Source organism: Adiantum capillus-veneris, chromosome 14 (genome assembly GCF_014529385.1).
Source record: "Adiantum capillus-veneris isolate H3 chromosome 14, ASM1452938v2, whole genome shotgun sequence".
Classification (NCBI taxonomy): Eukaryota; Viridiplantae; Streptophyta; class Polypodiopsida; order Polypodiales; family Pteridaceae; genus Adiantum; species Adiantum capillus-veneris.
Window position 1 is genome coordinate 42,101,277 of NC_140944.1, and position 16,604 is coordinate 42,117,880.

The window sequence follows — 16,604 nt, forward strand, 5'->3', positions numbered from 1 at the left end:
CCAACTTTTGGGGGCAAATCACTTTACCAAGCTGCGCAACCAACAATGGCAGGACAGGGAAATCAACAATTTCCACCCACACCGGGCATTTGTGACGAATAAGACTTTGATGTCTTTAGTAAGTGCCCACGGTAGAACATGTGTTATCTGCGTATTAAAGAAGAGGGGAGATATCTCAAGCAGAAGATTTCTGACTTCCGTATCTGCAAGCAGGACTTCATAAAAGCGTACGCACCGAAGTAAATGCCACGAAGAGCTTGTGGTTTCAGGAGAAAATCGACCCATTGTCTGACATCCTGTGCGGTAGGCATTTTCCATGGGAAGAACAGAATGACTGCATTCATGGCATATTGCGCTATTGGATCCATGAGGTCCTGCACGGGAATGGCACCTCAAGAGAAGGAGCCTTACCATTCGAGGTTTGCCGAGCCCTCCTCAAAGTCCGCATACAGGCAAGCCTAGGCCTCTGAAGCGGCCTTCAAAGCAGGTTCCATGGCTCTCCGACACTTAAACACCCAGAGTGTTGTACATATATCAAAAAAACCTCGCCAAACAAAAGCAAACGTGTAAAAAACTCTGCAAAAACTGTGGGAGGTAACTGAAACTCTGTACAATGAAAGCCACAACAATATTACATCATCTTGCACTGATCATCCCACACTATTGAGCATAACACAGTGCAAACCCACAAAATCTCTGAACAAGGTGAGCACCACCTACTCGCTGAGAACGCCCTGCTCTGACATAGCTTCTGCAGCACACCCCTGCAGGGATGCAAAGCGAGCCCACTACCCAACGAGCTACTGTAGAGATAGGTTGCTGATGGGTGCAAAGACTGTCACGCAGGCAACGAGCAGACAGGATGACTGGCCATAGCTTTTGCAACACACCCCTGCACTTTGCAGCCCACTGCCCAATGAGCTTCTGTAGAGATAGGTTGTTGATGGGTACAAAGACAATCACGCAGGCAACGAGCAGGCAGGATGATTGGCTCTGGGCTGTAGGCACGCACTGGAGCAGCAACAGGTAAACGCGCAGGGTCACATGTTGGCTCACGTAGGCAGGGTGCACGTCCCTTTCAGGCCGAGAATGCAAAAAGCAGGTCGCGATGCGTACACACACACACACACACCTCTATTTTTTGGGCAAAAAAGTGGGGCTTGGTTGCCTTGGTGAGTATTGGTTACCTTCTAGCCAATAGGATACCCCAAGTGTGTGACAATCACATGCAGATCAAGTACATCTCCCGGCCACAAAAGATGATGCCTGTCATGAGCATGAAGAGGCAAGAGTTTGGATTTTAGAAATTGACCATAAGGCCTGCCGCAAGCCCAAACGTATCTAATGCGTGCATAATCTCTCGCATATTAGCTTGGTTATTGCGAGGCATAAACGAGTTATCGGCATAAGCCTGCCATATAGTCATTCCCAGAGGGTAGTTGTAACCCATGAAGAGGACCAATCGAAGTCGAGTGATCCAAATGTAACAAGGGGAGAGTTGCAATGGCATACAATAAGGCACTGAGAGGGAAACCTTGTCCGATAGAGCATCCAAGTGGCCAATGGTCAATCAGCTTCCCTTAATCCGGAGGAGGAGCAACAAATACATTTCCAAAATGTGAAGCCATGGTATCAGCAAGCTCACATTTTGAGGCTGTCCAAGAGCCCGATAGAAGCATAACCCTTTTGATGGTTTGAGAGGCCGTTGAGTGTAAGTGCTTAAAAATCGTTTCAAGGCACGTCCCTTATCCATAAACGCTTGATGTCGAGACCCAGTCTCCCATTTATCTAGTTTGCGTTTATGATTATGTTACAGACATACACAACCTTGACAAAGCGCAGTCAATTCATGTTCAATCGTATCAGCCAAAAGTTGGAGCTCTGATAAACGTGTTTGGTATCCTCATCATCCCCGTGTAATCGTAGCATGTCGTGGTTTCCATAATCGTGAATCACACTTTGCACGCGCATGATGAAGCGATACGAAGCAAGATGCATCTGGGCGACCAACGGGTGAATAACATCATGAATCATCTCGTGAAACGCCTCATGTGAAAGATAAGATCAAGGGTATACACACACATATGTGTGTGTACCCTAACAACTACTGATTGTATACTCGTGTCAATGTTATTTCAGTTGATATGTGTGTGTGTACCCCAACAACTACTAATTGTATACTCGTGACAATGTTATTTCAGTTGTGTGAATTTGTTTTCTTTGTTTTGTTTTGTCTTAAATCAAGTGAAATATTTGTGTCCTTTTGTATTCTTGCCTTTTTTATGATTAATTGTGTAGAGTTTCTTCTCACCTTGACTTTGGTTTTGATTTGTTACGTGAGTGACTTTAGTCTCTTGTTTTTTGCCTTGTCTTGGTGTTTTTTTTTTTTTTTTGGGGATAAAATTATATAATATAAATTTGTAGAATGTATGTTTTTTAAAATCATAATTGTGCTACTTAAAAATCTTAAAAACAGTAAAAATAACATCTTAACGTGGGTCCTTTGGATGAAGGGTCTCTTGTGTGGTTTCATGAAATATCTTTTAGGAGAGGAGAGGTTAAGTAGTGATTCTAGCGAGGGATCATGGACACTCGATTGCTTGCTAATGTCAATGATCTTTTGAGTGTAGCAAGCAGCTTTCTTTAAGAAACTCAATGCCTAACATTAGTCCTGCTATACAAATGAGGGGTGTGATTAGCACCTATCTAACCTTAGGATCTTTAGTCTTGAGGCGGGAGTTGATCTAAAACATTGGCCTTTCCACAACTTCAACTAGCAATGTCAATGACTCTCACCCTTCTTTCTTTTTAGTAGCTAGAAGTAGTCATAATTTGTAATAAGAAAGATCTAAGTTTTTAGCAAGGTCTAATTTGCATGATTTTGGTGATGGTACTATTCGTTGGGCTACCTTCAAGAATTTCTTAGTTAGCACTCATTACAAAAGTACTTCTATAAAAGCTCTTAACCGTTTGAGGCGTTTAAGGAAGAAACATCTTAGGGTAGATCGTCCTTTAAGTCCAGATCATACCACTCAAGTTATTTATGTGATTTATAGTATTCATGATAGTTGTATGATTTATGTTGGAAAAACTTTTCGAGCAGCTTTTGTTCGTTTTTAGGAACACGTAAGAGAAGTGAGGAAAGTTCAAATCAAAAGCCCTTTACGTGAAAGTGTGAAACTCGTATGCGGCAATAGTAAAACATGGCTTTGAGTCTTTCTGTTGTTTTCCTATTGAGCGCATAGAGGCTAGTTTTAAAAACTCTGAAGAGTTTTATAAATCAACGTGGCCTCGAGAGTTGTTTTGGATGAGAACTTTGCATACCTTTTTGCCCTAAAATTTTGACTTGGAAGGAAAGTCAAAATAAGACAAATTACCATAAGAAACCTATGCTTTGGCGAAGACATACCAAACCCAAGTTAGTTCTTCCTTAAGTCAATTTAAAACAGGTTGGATTTCTAAAGGTTCTTGTTCAGATCCACCTTCTGTCCCTATATTCAATCCAATTGTCTTACGGAGTGCAAGATTTTCCTAGGACCTTAAACTCTAAGATTGAGAGTGTTGGCACTTCTAACCTTAGAGTTTTTGTATACAGGGATTACAAATGGAGATTGATTCCCCTATCTAGACATGAGAATTAAGAAAGTCTCATAGTAGTGAATTATGAGTACTGTCAGGTAAATGTTTGAAGTCCAAGTGTCTTAGTCTTAAGAATTCCTTGGTTGGGAAGAAAGATTTGTTGATAATTATCTTTACCTCCCTTGACTTAGGCAAGATTGGATTAAGCTCTATTTGGAGATCTCAAGAAGCTTTGGATGCCTTCCTCCTTGTGTGAGAAAGGTATAGAACCATCCCGTTGTAGGTTTCAAATATGTGAGAACTTAAGGACAACAGCTTTTAAGTAAGTGACATTGTACATAATTTGAAAGTGCAAGAGAGGCTAACAATCTCTGGTATTGATTGTCCTTGTAGTAAAGCTGTCTTCTCTTCTAACCTGAATGGAGCTTTGGGTCATGTAGTTATTGTCGATTGTTCCACTCTACCTTGTGATTCCTTGAAAGACCTCTTCTCTAGAGGTACTAAACATAGGCTCCCTTCAAAGCCATAGAGAAAGGAATTTCTAGTCTCATAGTAAAGTTTGAGGAGTCTTTAGGAGTTCAAGGTGTTTTTTCGCATTGGAAGTCTGTAGTTCTCAAGAAAGCTTCTTTGAAATTAGCATCTTGCTCTAGGAACGTTTCTTCAGGAAGGTATATCTTCTTTTGATAGTCATGCTCTTGGGAAATTTCATCGGGATTTTGTAATCTCGTACGTAGAAAAGTGCTATAATAACTTTGTTTTTACGTGCAAAAATTTCTATTTAGAATGTTTGTTAGGTGAAGTAAACTCTCCAACTTACAACGGTTGTGATCTTTCAATGCAAGAGGTTATCTTGAAACATCAAGACTTTTGTAAGTCTGTTGGGTTCATGTGCCATCCTAAATGACCATTTTTGTATATCATTTGAAAGTTCCACAAGAATCCTATCAAACCTAGATTTATAGATGCTTCTTGTAACACCTCTCTAACAGAGGTTTTCAAATGGCTGAGTTATTGTTTCAAAGCCATTTTGCCTAGCGTAAACTTTGAAAAAATATTCTAAAGGCAATGGATTTACCTATTAACTTAAGTTGGATTTTAAATGATTCACTAGGTGTAATCCCTGTTATGAAGTTTCTGAACTCTTCAAGAAGCATTTTTTTTGCCTAGAAAAAGATCCTTCCATTTGTTAAGAAAGTTGCCCAATGGGCTATAATCAGCCCCTGCTAAAGAGACTACATCAACGTGTGGGGAGACTCTCTGAATGAAAAAACAAGATATGTACATAGATGGCTAAATCAAGAGATGGGCGGAGAAAACAACCACACTGGCCATCTAGACGCACCATGGACCATGATGAAGAAGGGCCTTGGACGCCAAAGGCGCAAGAAGGCCTTGCGACTCTCCCACATGCGGTCGGAGCTTCCATGGAGTTTCTCAAACTGGCCCCTAAGTATGTGGATTAGCTCCAGCCAAATGTTAGGGACAGTCTCCGCCAGCGGGACGGGCGAGCCTCGAAGATGCGGAAGCAACGGGCTCGCCAGATGAGCCATAGTGTCAAGCCGCAGATAAGCTCGCAACACCATTCTCTATCTCAAGTCCACTCCTAAGGGACTAACTCGGTGGCTGGCTGGAGTGTAGGCGGCCCTCTTGTATCACAATCATCCTACTGACTGAAGCCATCTCAAAATAAACTGCTGGGCTCGTGAGTGTGGACCAAGCTATAGCAGCCCAAGTGTATTGGCTGGTTGTAGAAAGTGCGGGCATCAGCCGAAGAATCCGAAGCCAAACTTGCTGTGCCATGGGGCAATCCCACAGACAGTGGCGCTGGGTCTCAAGTGGGTGGTCACAAGCGGCACATATTGCTGAGAGGCTGCTGTGCACCAACCAACTCCCGACTGTAGTAGCTCGATGTGCCACTAGCCATTCGAACATGGTGACTCGTCTCGGCTGTCTGCTGTCCCACAAGCCTCCCAAAATCCTGCCAATAGCTCGGACGTGAGACCCTCCTCTTGTCAGTGAGCCGTTGGAGCAGGACAAGCCTCTCTCATTGCTGTCAGTATGTGGCGACCAAGCCGAGCTGTGTACTAGAAGAAGGGGGTCCCTGGGTGATTGGCTTGAGTGAAGAATTTCCCCAAAACCACCCCCTTGGGTCCCACTACACTTGCACCAAGGAGCGGCTTTCCCAAGCCCAGAGCGGCTAGTGCCTTGACAAGATCTGCTGGGTCTGGGTCTATGACACAAGTCCTCCCACTGATGCCCACAACTGTGATCCGCTGAAAGCAACACTGCGCCACCTCTGGTGCCTCGTCAGTGATTGTGGACGCAACCCTTCCTCTGAACCTCAAAGAAGCTGCAGGAACTTGTGCTTGAACAAGCCTTGACTGAGATGAGGACCTCCAGTCGTGTGAAGGCCCCCATCGAGCATGGAGCTACGGGCTCCAAATGGGTGTACCACTCTATAGGTGTAACTTCTACAATATCCTGACACATGCTCTATGCCCTCCTCAAGACTTGCAACCGAGTGTCCAGACTCTCCTCAGAAAGTGCTGTAAACTATAGTGAGGTGGCCTCGCTGTGTGCTGACCTTAGGGTTCCAAACAAGTGCTGCCTCAACCGTTGCTCAATGCATGTGGGCCGTGCTACTCAAGGCGACCCTGCAACTGCTCCCAAAGCAGGCTCGTAGCAAAGCGATCCTCCCATCTCCTACCCAAGCCTAGTTTGCACATCTCTGGGAAAATCCAACGGGTGGAGGGTTTCCATGGGCTACCAGTCTGTGCGACCGGAATCCGGTGAAGCAACAGCTCCTCCTCCCCTGGAAGAAGTCCTCTAACCACAAGCTTCCCAAGGAGAGCTCTACTCTTCGGTGCTGGGTCGATCCCCAACTCTCCTTGAGAGCAACGTAAAGTCATGACCTGCAAGGAGACCTTGGCCCGAGCTTTTTGTGAGTCGCCCTAACCACAAGAAGTTCTTGATGAGCCACTCCAAGTTGGGTGATGCAAGAGCTCGAGAAAATCCAACAAGTAATGATGTACCACATAGTGGCCAAAAGCACGTGGTTGGCCACCACAACCCTGCGAGCAAGAGAGAGCTGTGTTGAGCTCGAATGTAGCAGTTTCCTCCTGATGGAAAGGAGGAAAAGAGCAATCTTCTGCTCTGGTATCAGATTCAACCCAACTTGAGAACCCAAGTAACGTACTGGTGTCCAGGGAGGAATCCACCTAAAGCCCTCTCTAGGTGACCAATCCGGTATGTGAGCACTACCAACGGAGAAAACCGCTGTCTTCCACTAGTTGGTCAATGCTCTCGATGCACAATAGAACACCAAGTTACACATAGTGAGTAACGGCATTGCATAGCCAAGATTTCAAAAAAAAAAAGGCAAGCAAGACCAATAATAATCAGAAGATCAGTACTATCAAGAGACTGTACAAGTTGGCCTCCTAGTCCTCCAAAAAAATGCCTGAGTCATCAACAAACTCAACGCCCATGAGCTCCTCTCCCTGAACAGGCAACTTCAGCCCACGCAAACCAACCTCCTGTGAGGTCAAGAACGTGCTCATCGCCTCATCATAGAAAAGGAAGAGGAAGTAGGTAAGAGGGCAGCCCTATCGAACTGATCGTGCGAGCATGAAGCATTCCCCTCTTCCCCCTGCCAACAACTCTTGACTGTGCGCACGTGTTTAGAGAGCTGACACTCCCCTTATCCATGCATCTAAAAAACCCATCTGATGCATAGTACCCTCAAGGAAGCCCAAGTCAACTCTGTCATACGCCTTCTCAAAATTGAGGAGTACTGCTAGATCCTCTTCTCGGAGACGTGCGAGGGCATTTGCCTCCCAGAAGGTAAAAACCGTTGTCAAGGATACTACGCTCCTTGACAAAACCCGTCTGCATCTCATGTATAATGCTCTCAAGTAGCGGCTGAATTCTGAAAATCAGAGCCTTTGCTAAGATCTTGTAGGCTGAGTTGAGAATGGTGATGGTCGCCATTGCCGAATCTCGTCCAAGGGGCCACCTTCCTTGGGGATAAGGTAGATCAATCCCTCGCTCATGCTATGAGGCATCTCCCCAGTGTGGAGAATGTGTTGGTAAGCACTACAAAGGTTTACACCAAGCTCCTTCCAATACTAGAAGCAGTTGGGAGTCCAACCATCTTGTCGTGGGCAACTACCCCTGGGAAGTGCCTTGAGGGCCTCCTGTAGCTTCTCGGACTTGAGTGGCTGCTCAAGCCTGTGGCGCATCTCCTTAGTGACTAAACAATGCATTTGTGCCCACACCTGCTCTCTGCATGCATCTTGACGCTCTGATTGTGGCTCTGTTGAAAGTAACGGTAAAAGTTAGTAGCAACTGCACGCATATCCTTGGGCTCTGTAGCATTAGACCCATCGGGCCTCCTCAGTTGACCAACACTAGTGTGCGCATGGCGAAGACGCACAATCTCAAACAACTCACTAGTAACTCCATCGCCCACCTGAGTCCACTAAGATGCCTGACGATGAAAGGCAAACTCGTGGCGTCGCTCCTCAATAGTGATCAGCTCGTGCCGAGCCTGCTGCATCTCCTCCTCCATCCAAGGGCTACATGGGTGGCACTCCTATATCCGTTGCAAAAAAGCAATGCCCCGTCGGAGTCGCCTCTCCTTCTCCCTGGTCGCAGCCAAACGAGCTGTAGACTCCTTGAGGAAGAAACGACTAAACTCCACAAGGCAATTGACTACTCTAGCTGTGTCTAGCAGCAGGGCCTCCGTGCATGTCCAAATTCTTTGCACACAACGCCACAACCTGCTCTCTCATCTCTGTATCTGGCAGAATCCTCTCTGGGATGCGTAACATGACATTGCCACTCCTCTGTCAGCGGTCTGACACAGTAAGAATCACTGGCGCACGATCGGAAAAAGTGGTCCCTACCAAAATGCATACTGATGGGCCCATGTCACATATGTGGCCACTGGCATAGAAACAATCTATCCTGGATAGATTCACGTTCCCTTCTCTGCGGTCGTAGACCGAGAGAATGAGAGGGTATTTGAGGGCCGTATAAAGCTTGCATGCTGCCATACATCTGAAATCCTCATAGTCATACATAGCCACAGCTAGCTCAGCCGCGTGAATAGTAGCATGGTTGCCCCTAATCCTATCTGAGGGGTCCTCCAACCTGTTGAAGCCCCCCCCAACGCACCACTATTTTGCATGAGGCAGGGACTCCACAATATGTGACCAAAACTCAGCTCGTACGCTCGCATGGTTGGTCACATAAATGTTCAAGAAGATCACAAGGCTACCTTGAACGTGCATGGTGACCCACTGGGCCTTGCTTGGCACACTAATACCTCTACTCACAATGACCTGTTGTCATGAGTGTGCAATAGTTCATACATACACCTCTTTGAATGCCAGAGGCTCAAAAGCAGCTGACCAAAATGTCTCATACCTACCTCGCAGTGGGTGTCCACATCACTGACTCACACAGATGATGCTCCTCTAGCATAAGAATATCAAGAGGCTCACCCACAAGGCGTATTTGGAGCTCTTGTTTCAAATGACCCCGATGGCGTACAAACTGTGGTCCTCCAAGGCCCTAGATATTCCATGAGGCAATTCTTATGGGGTTAGTGAGAGAAAATAGATGCTGCTACAACAGCTAGGGGAGCAATCTTCGAGTCAGGTTTGGATGGGGAGTAATCCGCATCTGAACGACCCCGAGGCAAATGAGACTGCATCACATGCCCCACAAAGGCCTAAGATGACTGCAGTTCTCTGAGTCACATCCTCTGCCCAAGAGTCCTCATGAGTGTATATATAGCAAGGGGAGAACTGCGCATCTGCAAAAAAGTGACCAATAATGTGTCTGCAGCCTGTGGCATCGGACAAAGTCATTGTGAACTTGGCCAACAGCCATAGGGTCTACACCAAATCAGTGATCCCAAGGTCCCTTGTGTGATGGGAACTCAAGGGCCAAAGTCAAGAATCAACCAAGTGTCGAATTCAAGGTCTAATCCTTTTGGTCCCGACCACAAAGTGGAAAAGAGTATTTGTACAGCGTGCCAGAAGAAACAAGACATGAACCGGAAAGAAATCCGTCTCTAGGTCGGCATGGGGGTTGCCAAGAAATCGTGTGAAGGCATAGCTAAAGAAGTCCCACTGTGTGCTGATGTCGAAACTAGAGAGGCCTTTTCAAATAGCCCCAAAGACGGACGTCTCAACCAAGAGGGGAGGTTGAAGGAAGGGCTGCCTTCCGGAACCATTCAATTTGTAACACGAGCTGCCCAGGGAGCGGCGTGCCACAGGAATGCGCTCATATCCAGCAGCAGGAGGAGAGAGAAGGGGGGGTGGCGAGGGAGGGAGGGGGATGTGAGGGGTGGGGAAACAAAGGGGGGATGGGAGGGCTGGAGGAGGGTTGGGGGGGGGGGGGGGGGGGGGGGGGGGGGGAGGGGTGTTTGGGGGGTTGTTGGGGGTCGAAGGGATGGATCGGATCCTCGTGCCCAGAAGATGTGGAGGATGAGAGGTCTGAGGCGGTTTTCTGTTTTAGAGGTCCGAAGCAGTTTCCTGTGGGAACCTACTCTAGAGAGGAACCATGGGACGGCCACCCAGGCAAGGTGCCTGGCCCTGTGGATGGCGGCCACGGAACTTGTGCCATCCCTCCTCTGGCTTGCTATCTGTTGCTACTAGAGTTGGATCTCTGGGGGCTTCGCCCTAGGGGCATGTGGCTGTGGAGCTGATCAAGCTCTCTCTGTGGACAGGCCTTGGGAAGATGGCCCATGTGTCTGCAAATGAAACACTGGCTCGGGAGGCCTGAATACTACACACATTGTCTGATCCAATCATCATTCACCCGAGGCAATAAAACCACCTTCGGAAGTGTATGTGTGTCCCGAACTATGTGCCACTTGCAGACATTTATGTACATTTCATTTTGCATTTCATTCTGGCATTTAAAAGGTCTACATTTGAAGATCCACAGACATAAGAGCAAACGGAGGAAACTAAGCATTGGGCTCTGTTATAGGGCGCTGGACCATGAAAGGGGGGGGGGGGGGGGGGTGTTCCCTCTCGGTTCTCATGATTGAAATCTTTTGTGTGCTTAATATCTGAAGGTAAACTTTACGTTTTTGTTCGTCAACTTACAAACCTAATCCTTACAAAGCAATTGACTTCCTCACTACAGTCCTCAATTCTTCTGTACAAGTAACGCTGCTTGTCATGTGCAGCAACCAATCAATGGTGTCACGTATATAAGAGGACAAAAAATTGTTTACGTTCCTCAAAAAGGATTTTTAGGGAATGACTCACTCATCTACGAAGTTCAGGATGATTCCAAACAGGCTGATAAGAATCTGGTACACACAGAGACTGCGCTTGCCACAATCTTTGTGGTAAAGCATCCCCCAATAATAGTGTCGATACCAGAGGCTTTGGAGATTTGTGAGGAAGGATCGACACCAATTAAAAGGTACTGTTCTAACTCTTTGGTTATTTGTTCCTCTGGCATGTTTAAGGAAGATGGTTGTTTTTTCAATCATCATAGATGAGCATGTTGACCCCTAAAAGAAGGTGATGACCATTCTAGAATTAGTCAGAACTGATCATGAACGATAAACCTTTCCTTGCTGCCTAAAAGGGTTGAAAAGGAATCCGACCCTGCTCAAAGTAGAGAAGGAAGGTAAACAGAGATTGAACTACCATTTGTTGAAGGCCAAACTTTCCCATGAGAAAAAATCAATGTACAACAAAGAACAACGTTTCTGTGGTAGCATGGACGAAAATATAAAATGTGCAAATCTTTGGATGCATACCGGTCACATGCTATGTATGAGGACCATTGGAAAGCTGACAGTCTCATCACTTAAGTTTGAGATTGAGGCTGGGAGGGCTACAAGAAACCACAAGAAAGAGAGAGAGAAAGAAAACCATGAGATAGCAAGACATCCAAACAATATGGAGATTGACTCAAAGGAGCATTTCATAGATAGATGCCTAATATATTATGAGATTAGATGCCTAATATAGATATGGAGTCCTGTTACCAGTGAGCATTTTTGTCCATTCAGAAGAGTGATTAGTTTCTCAGATCATAGATAAGAGCTGCAAAGACATGGAGATAGCATGATAGATGAGCGGCCCAAAAGCGCAGGGTCATATAGGGATCGGTCGTATCATTAAGAGTGATTACAGAAAGGCGTGGAGGAGGGTAGAGTGCTTGGGGATGTTTAAGTACAGAGAACACTCTAGGAGGTTTTAATGGAGATTCCAAGGAGGTGTACTGCTGGTATAGCAGTATAGCTTGAGTGGACCCTTGTCAGGGTTCACAGAAGTCTCCTTATTCCTTAGAGCATGTCCTAGTGTGAGTCATAAATAGACAGACCAGACACAGAGAGGACACAATGACTTAACTGTAACAAATTCTATACTTGTAACCCTAGTTATGGTTACCACCTAGACCTTTTGCTATTTTGTGGGTCATACATAGACAGCTGAGACAATGATCAATTGTGCCAAGTCCCATACTCTTGGCCTGAACTATGGCTACCACCCAAACTCTTCGCAAATGTTAATTCCTAACTATGGCTACTACCTAGAATCTTGCCAACTGGTAGCCCTAGCTATGGGTACCCATGGGGCTTTGACCTCTTTGGCTAAAAGGGCTTTAGAAGTAAAATCCTGCTCAATGGTAGTACTTGGTCTCTGATCACTCTGGTAGGATTGTTGAGAAGAACAACTTGCTTATCATCATCTTCTTGGGAGCACTTAAGGGTAGCCAACTGCTAAAGTCAACGACGAAATGCTTTGTAAGTGTATTTACAAGTTGATTAGTGGAACTATACAACCACCTTTCGAGAAACAATTTGAAAGTGGCTTCAGGAGAAGACCAAACTCCTTAGTCCTCTTGGTCAAATGAAGGTGGAGTATTATTGGCTAAACCGAGACCAATAAGGGCCAATGCTGATTCATTCATTTCCTTCCGATTTGCATGCTGAACTTGATTGGTAGAGATGTGGTTGGGCTCCTCTAGTATTCTAATGATTATGCCATATTAAGAACCATCGGTGCTAGCATATTGTTAAACTCTGCAACATGAAGCGGAGGCATTCTTTGTGCTATGCAATCTCCTTGGTTATTGCTTGAGTGGACCCTTAATAGGTTTTACCTTACCATGGGTAATACCTAGGAAGACGTAGACACATTTAAATGAGACCCTAGGAGGGGCACTATGGTCAAACTTGATCGTACTCAAGCCCTAGCTATGATGGACACCTATGAGGCTTCTCTAGAGAGGTCCAGTTGGAATAGATAGGTGTAAATACTGAATTAATTCTTAGTATCACCTTCTTAATAGAAAAAAAGCGAAGACTGTATTGTAGGTTTGATAGTTTGATGTGGTTATTAAAATGCTCTATGAATGTAAGCAAGCTTCCCTTGAGAATTCATTCTGATACCAGAATCTCTAGCTGGTTAATGTGTACACTAATTTGAAGTCAGGATATGCCACTTTAAAGTTTAAACTTAAGTGTGTGTGAAGTTAACAATCAGGCTTGAGAGTAGTATTATGAAGTTCTTTGTACGCGTTTTCTGACACAAATTTTTATTTCATTGTGTGGCCTTAACTTATGATGATGATGCTCAGTGGAGATAAGGCTTTCATGATTTTCTATTCGGAAGCTCCATTACCAGTTGCTTATGCTCAGATATCTACAGACTATGGCCATCTTCAGACTACAGAAAATTTTGATCTCTCATGGGAGCCGTCACAAATTTATACAACTTCGACATCTGTTGAAAGCAATAACTCTCTATCTAATTCCACAACACTCGAGCTTGTTGGTGAAAGTGATGAAATCAACTCTGCACTTAATGCATTGGTTTACACAGGGTAAGATATATGAATAGATGGAAATCTCTGTGTGTGCTGAAGTTTGAAGTCTCCAGGGTCGTTGGTTCCCTTGCTCATTAAGTAATCAAAGAAAATTTGGGAAGAACATGTACTTCAGCTCTTTAGGTGAGTTGTTTGGGAAGGATAACTGAGTTGATTGTGATGGCATCTATTTACTGGTGTTGTGATAAAAGCAAAAATGTTGGCAATCACATCCTCAATAGTTTCTAATTCCACCATTTTCAAGTGAAGTAACTGATAGTAATTGCAGTAGACTCTTTCTTTTCTTTTTGTTTCTGGTATACCTGTTCCAGCACATGTTTCACTTACAGTAAAGGTCTCTTACTTTGTAACCCTTATCAACCCACCACACTGTGTGTTCACATAGGTATTAGTAGGTGTGTGCTCAGTCATATAGAGTGACAGCCATGCAATACACTCAGCATGAAGGGAAAGGGAAGTTCGAGTAGCACCATGTACCAAGCCTCAAGGATACTCACCAGGCTTTAAAGTTATGCTGTGCAGGGAATTCTCAATTATCTTTTGTTTTTTGTTGAAGCTAAAAAAAATGCAGAGGGTTTAGGAAAACCTTATGTTCACAAAAAACAATGTAGTGCCTGGTCATGTTTGAGTACAATTGTTTAGTAGCTTACCTTACCTAAACAGAATTTTAAACATTGTGGTCTCATTCCTCGTCTATCCTGAAGAGGAGTCAGGAATTTAAAAAAGTTTTTCTGAATAGTGAATGGTCTGCAACTCATCTGTTTCGGTGATTCGTCTCCTTTCTGTTGTGTCCTGTCTGTAATGGCCTTTGGGACAAGTAGCACTCTTTTTGTCCTTGAGTGGAGGTCAACAGAAGGTCTTTGAACAGGTCCTAAGGTTGTAGTCTATGAGCTAGCTCACAGTGAAGATACGATCCTCATAGCTCAAGAGGAATATCTACATTTATTGCTGATATGTACACTCCATGATATCAAAGTGGTGGCCCAAATTGTAGCAGGAAACAATGTCGTCCTCTCTACTGTCGGTGATCCTCAATGCAATATGCAAGAAACCTCACTCGATGCATGCACTATACTGAATGGAACAGAGAATTGAAAAGTCACATAGAACTGTAATGTACTCAAAACATAAGACAGATAAGCCCAATGTAAGCATTGACTACTCTCAAGGTATCAACTACAACTCTGGCTGGCAGCGCGCACAGCTCCAAACCAAGTGCTCACAGGGTACAATGGGGCTGTCGAGGATCAGACTGTAGGGAGAGTGCTGTGCGCTCAAAGACTAGACTAGAGGAAAACGACTCGTAACAAGCAAATACCAGACTGATCGTATATACAGTGGCTATCCATCATCGAATAGACTGGAGGCAAAAGACTAGACTATGCTCAAAGGCTAGACTGGAGACAAAAGACTCGTAACAAACGAATACCAGATTGATCATATATACAGTGGCTATGCATCATCCATAATTGATGAGACGGCTACACATATCTGGTGGTGATAGGCGGGTCACGGTGTCCACTTGACTACCACTCCTCGCGTGTCCCACCAAGCGCCTCTGGTCCACTTAGACCACCGTCATGGCCCTGGTCCATCAATCGAGAGTTTCCACCCTAGTGTGAACCCAAAACCAACTGGAACTGTAACCACTTGTCGAGTGACACTGTAGCTGGCTGCCACATGACCACTCACCATCCCCGAGAGTAAACTGCCAGCCTAAGCTAATAACCAAATCCAATTCCCTTGCGTAAGATTGCATATGCACCAGACAATGCTTTGGAGAAATTGATAATTTTCAAAACGGACAATGGTGGGGTGAAGATAATCCATAACACAATGACCACCTCTCCCACACTGTGAGCAGCAATAGCTCAGAATTGACTGCAATCGATTTGTCACTGCGCGGAGCAGTCGGCACATGGTTTCGTATGGGTCAAACTGTCATAAGAACCACATTGGCCACATGCTGAATGCTGTCGTATTGGTGCGACCACATTGATGGGAACTACATTGCATACGTCAGCTTGCTGCACCAGTAACATACTTGCAAACCACAGTACCAAAGTTGAAGTTACTTGCAAATCACAGGACCAGCGGGCATACGCAGGCCACCCATACACAAAATCGAGTTGCATACAAACTCGGCATACCCATCCTGGCCATTCTTCTTGCAGCCCTGTTGGGTTTCCCGCAGTTGCATCCGCTATCCTACGTGGCTGGTACACCGAGTTGCCTCTGTTGTTGCAGGTCGTTGGTTTGCAGTTCGATAATCTCAGTGCCACTTTGGCTAAAAATGCCATTCTAGCATAGAAAATTTAGCTACACTGGCAATAATTGAACCCAGCGTATCGGTGAGAGGGATGTCAGAAAAGTTACTGTGGGCAAGCAGCCTAGAATGCGACGCGGGTGAGTGAGGGGAGAGAGAAGTTTGATGTGGGCGAGCTGCAGAGAGGGGCAAAGGCTGCACTGGTTCGCTGCAGGTTATTTGGACGTTTCCTTTAAATTTTTATTATGCTATTAGGTCTCCCCAATCTCGAAAAATCAAAAGGCCTTTCAAAACAGCAAAGGGGAATAAGTGAAGGGTGAGTTTAGGAAATGAAAAGACACATGGAAGTGAAAAGTCAAAAGACTTTTTGTGTTTATATAAAGAGAGATGGTCGAGTGCACATTACATTATTTGTGTTTTTCTTTGCTTAATTTTCCTTTAGCGTTTTCTTCTCTTTAGAGTGTCCTTTCACTAAGTAAGTAGTGAATATATTTATTTTGAAGCCATTAGGTATACCATTAGGGAGTTAATTGCTATTGGAAAAGCCTCCAGGCATATGATTAAATCTAGTCTGTAGGCGTCCCCTTCGGTGGCGGCACTCTACAATATGGTGTGAGACCTATGGAACACACTGAACATGGCTACTTGGAATTGTAATGGATCTATGAGGTTGGACGTTGGTGCCTTTGAGGACAGTTTCAGAGACAGGGACATTGTTTTCTTCTCAGAGACTCATCAGGCGCCTGGACAGCTTATGCCACATGGTGGGATACAGATGCGAGACAGCCCACAAGACAGTCGCGAGATCTGAGCATGGGAGTAGAGGTTCAGGAGGAGTAGCAGTGCTATTTAGGGAGGAGCTACAGCCACTACTACATATTGTACGGAG

At 45.0% G+C, this 16,604-nt stretch overlaps 1 protein-coding gene across 5 annotated transcripts in view; it reads left to right on the forward strand.

Moving 5' to 3' along the window:
- The window catches only part of LOC147442268 (protein GAMETE EXPRESSED 2-like), a 195,210-nt gene that overhangs the window by 69,223 nt on the left and 109,383 nt on the right, over window positions 1–16,604 (forward strand). For all 5 annotated transcript variants that reach the window (XM_086528502.1, XM_086528497.1, XM_086528499.1 and 2 more), the window contains 2 exons: window positions 10,787–11,028; window positions 13,201–13,446. In XM_086528502.1, the coding sequence (XP_086384628.1) occupies window positions 10,787–11,028; window positions 13,201–13,446 (488 nt within the window). The remainder of the gene's footprint in view (window positions 1–10,786; window positions 11,029–13,200; window positions 13,447–16,604) is intronic.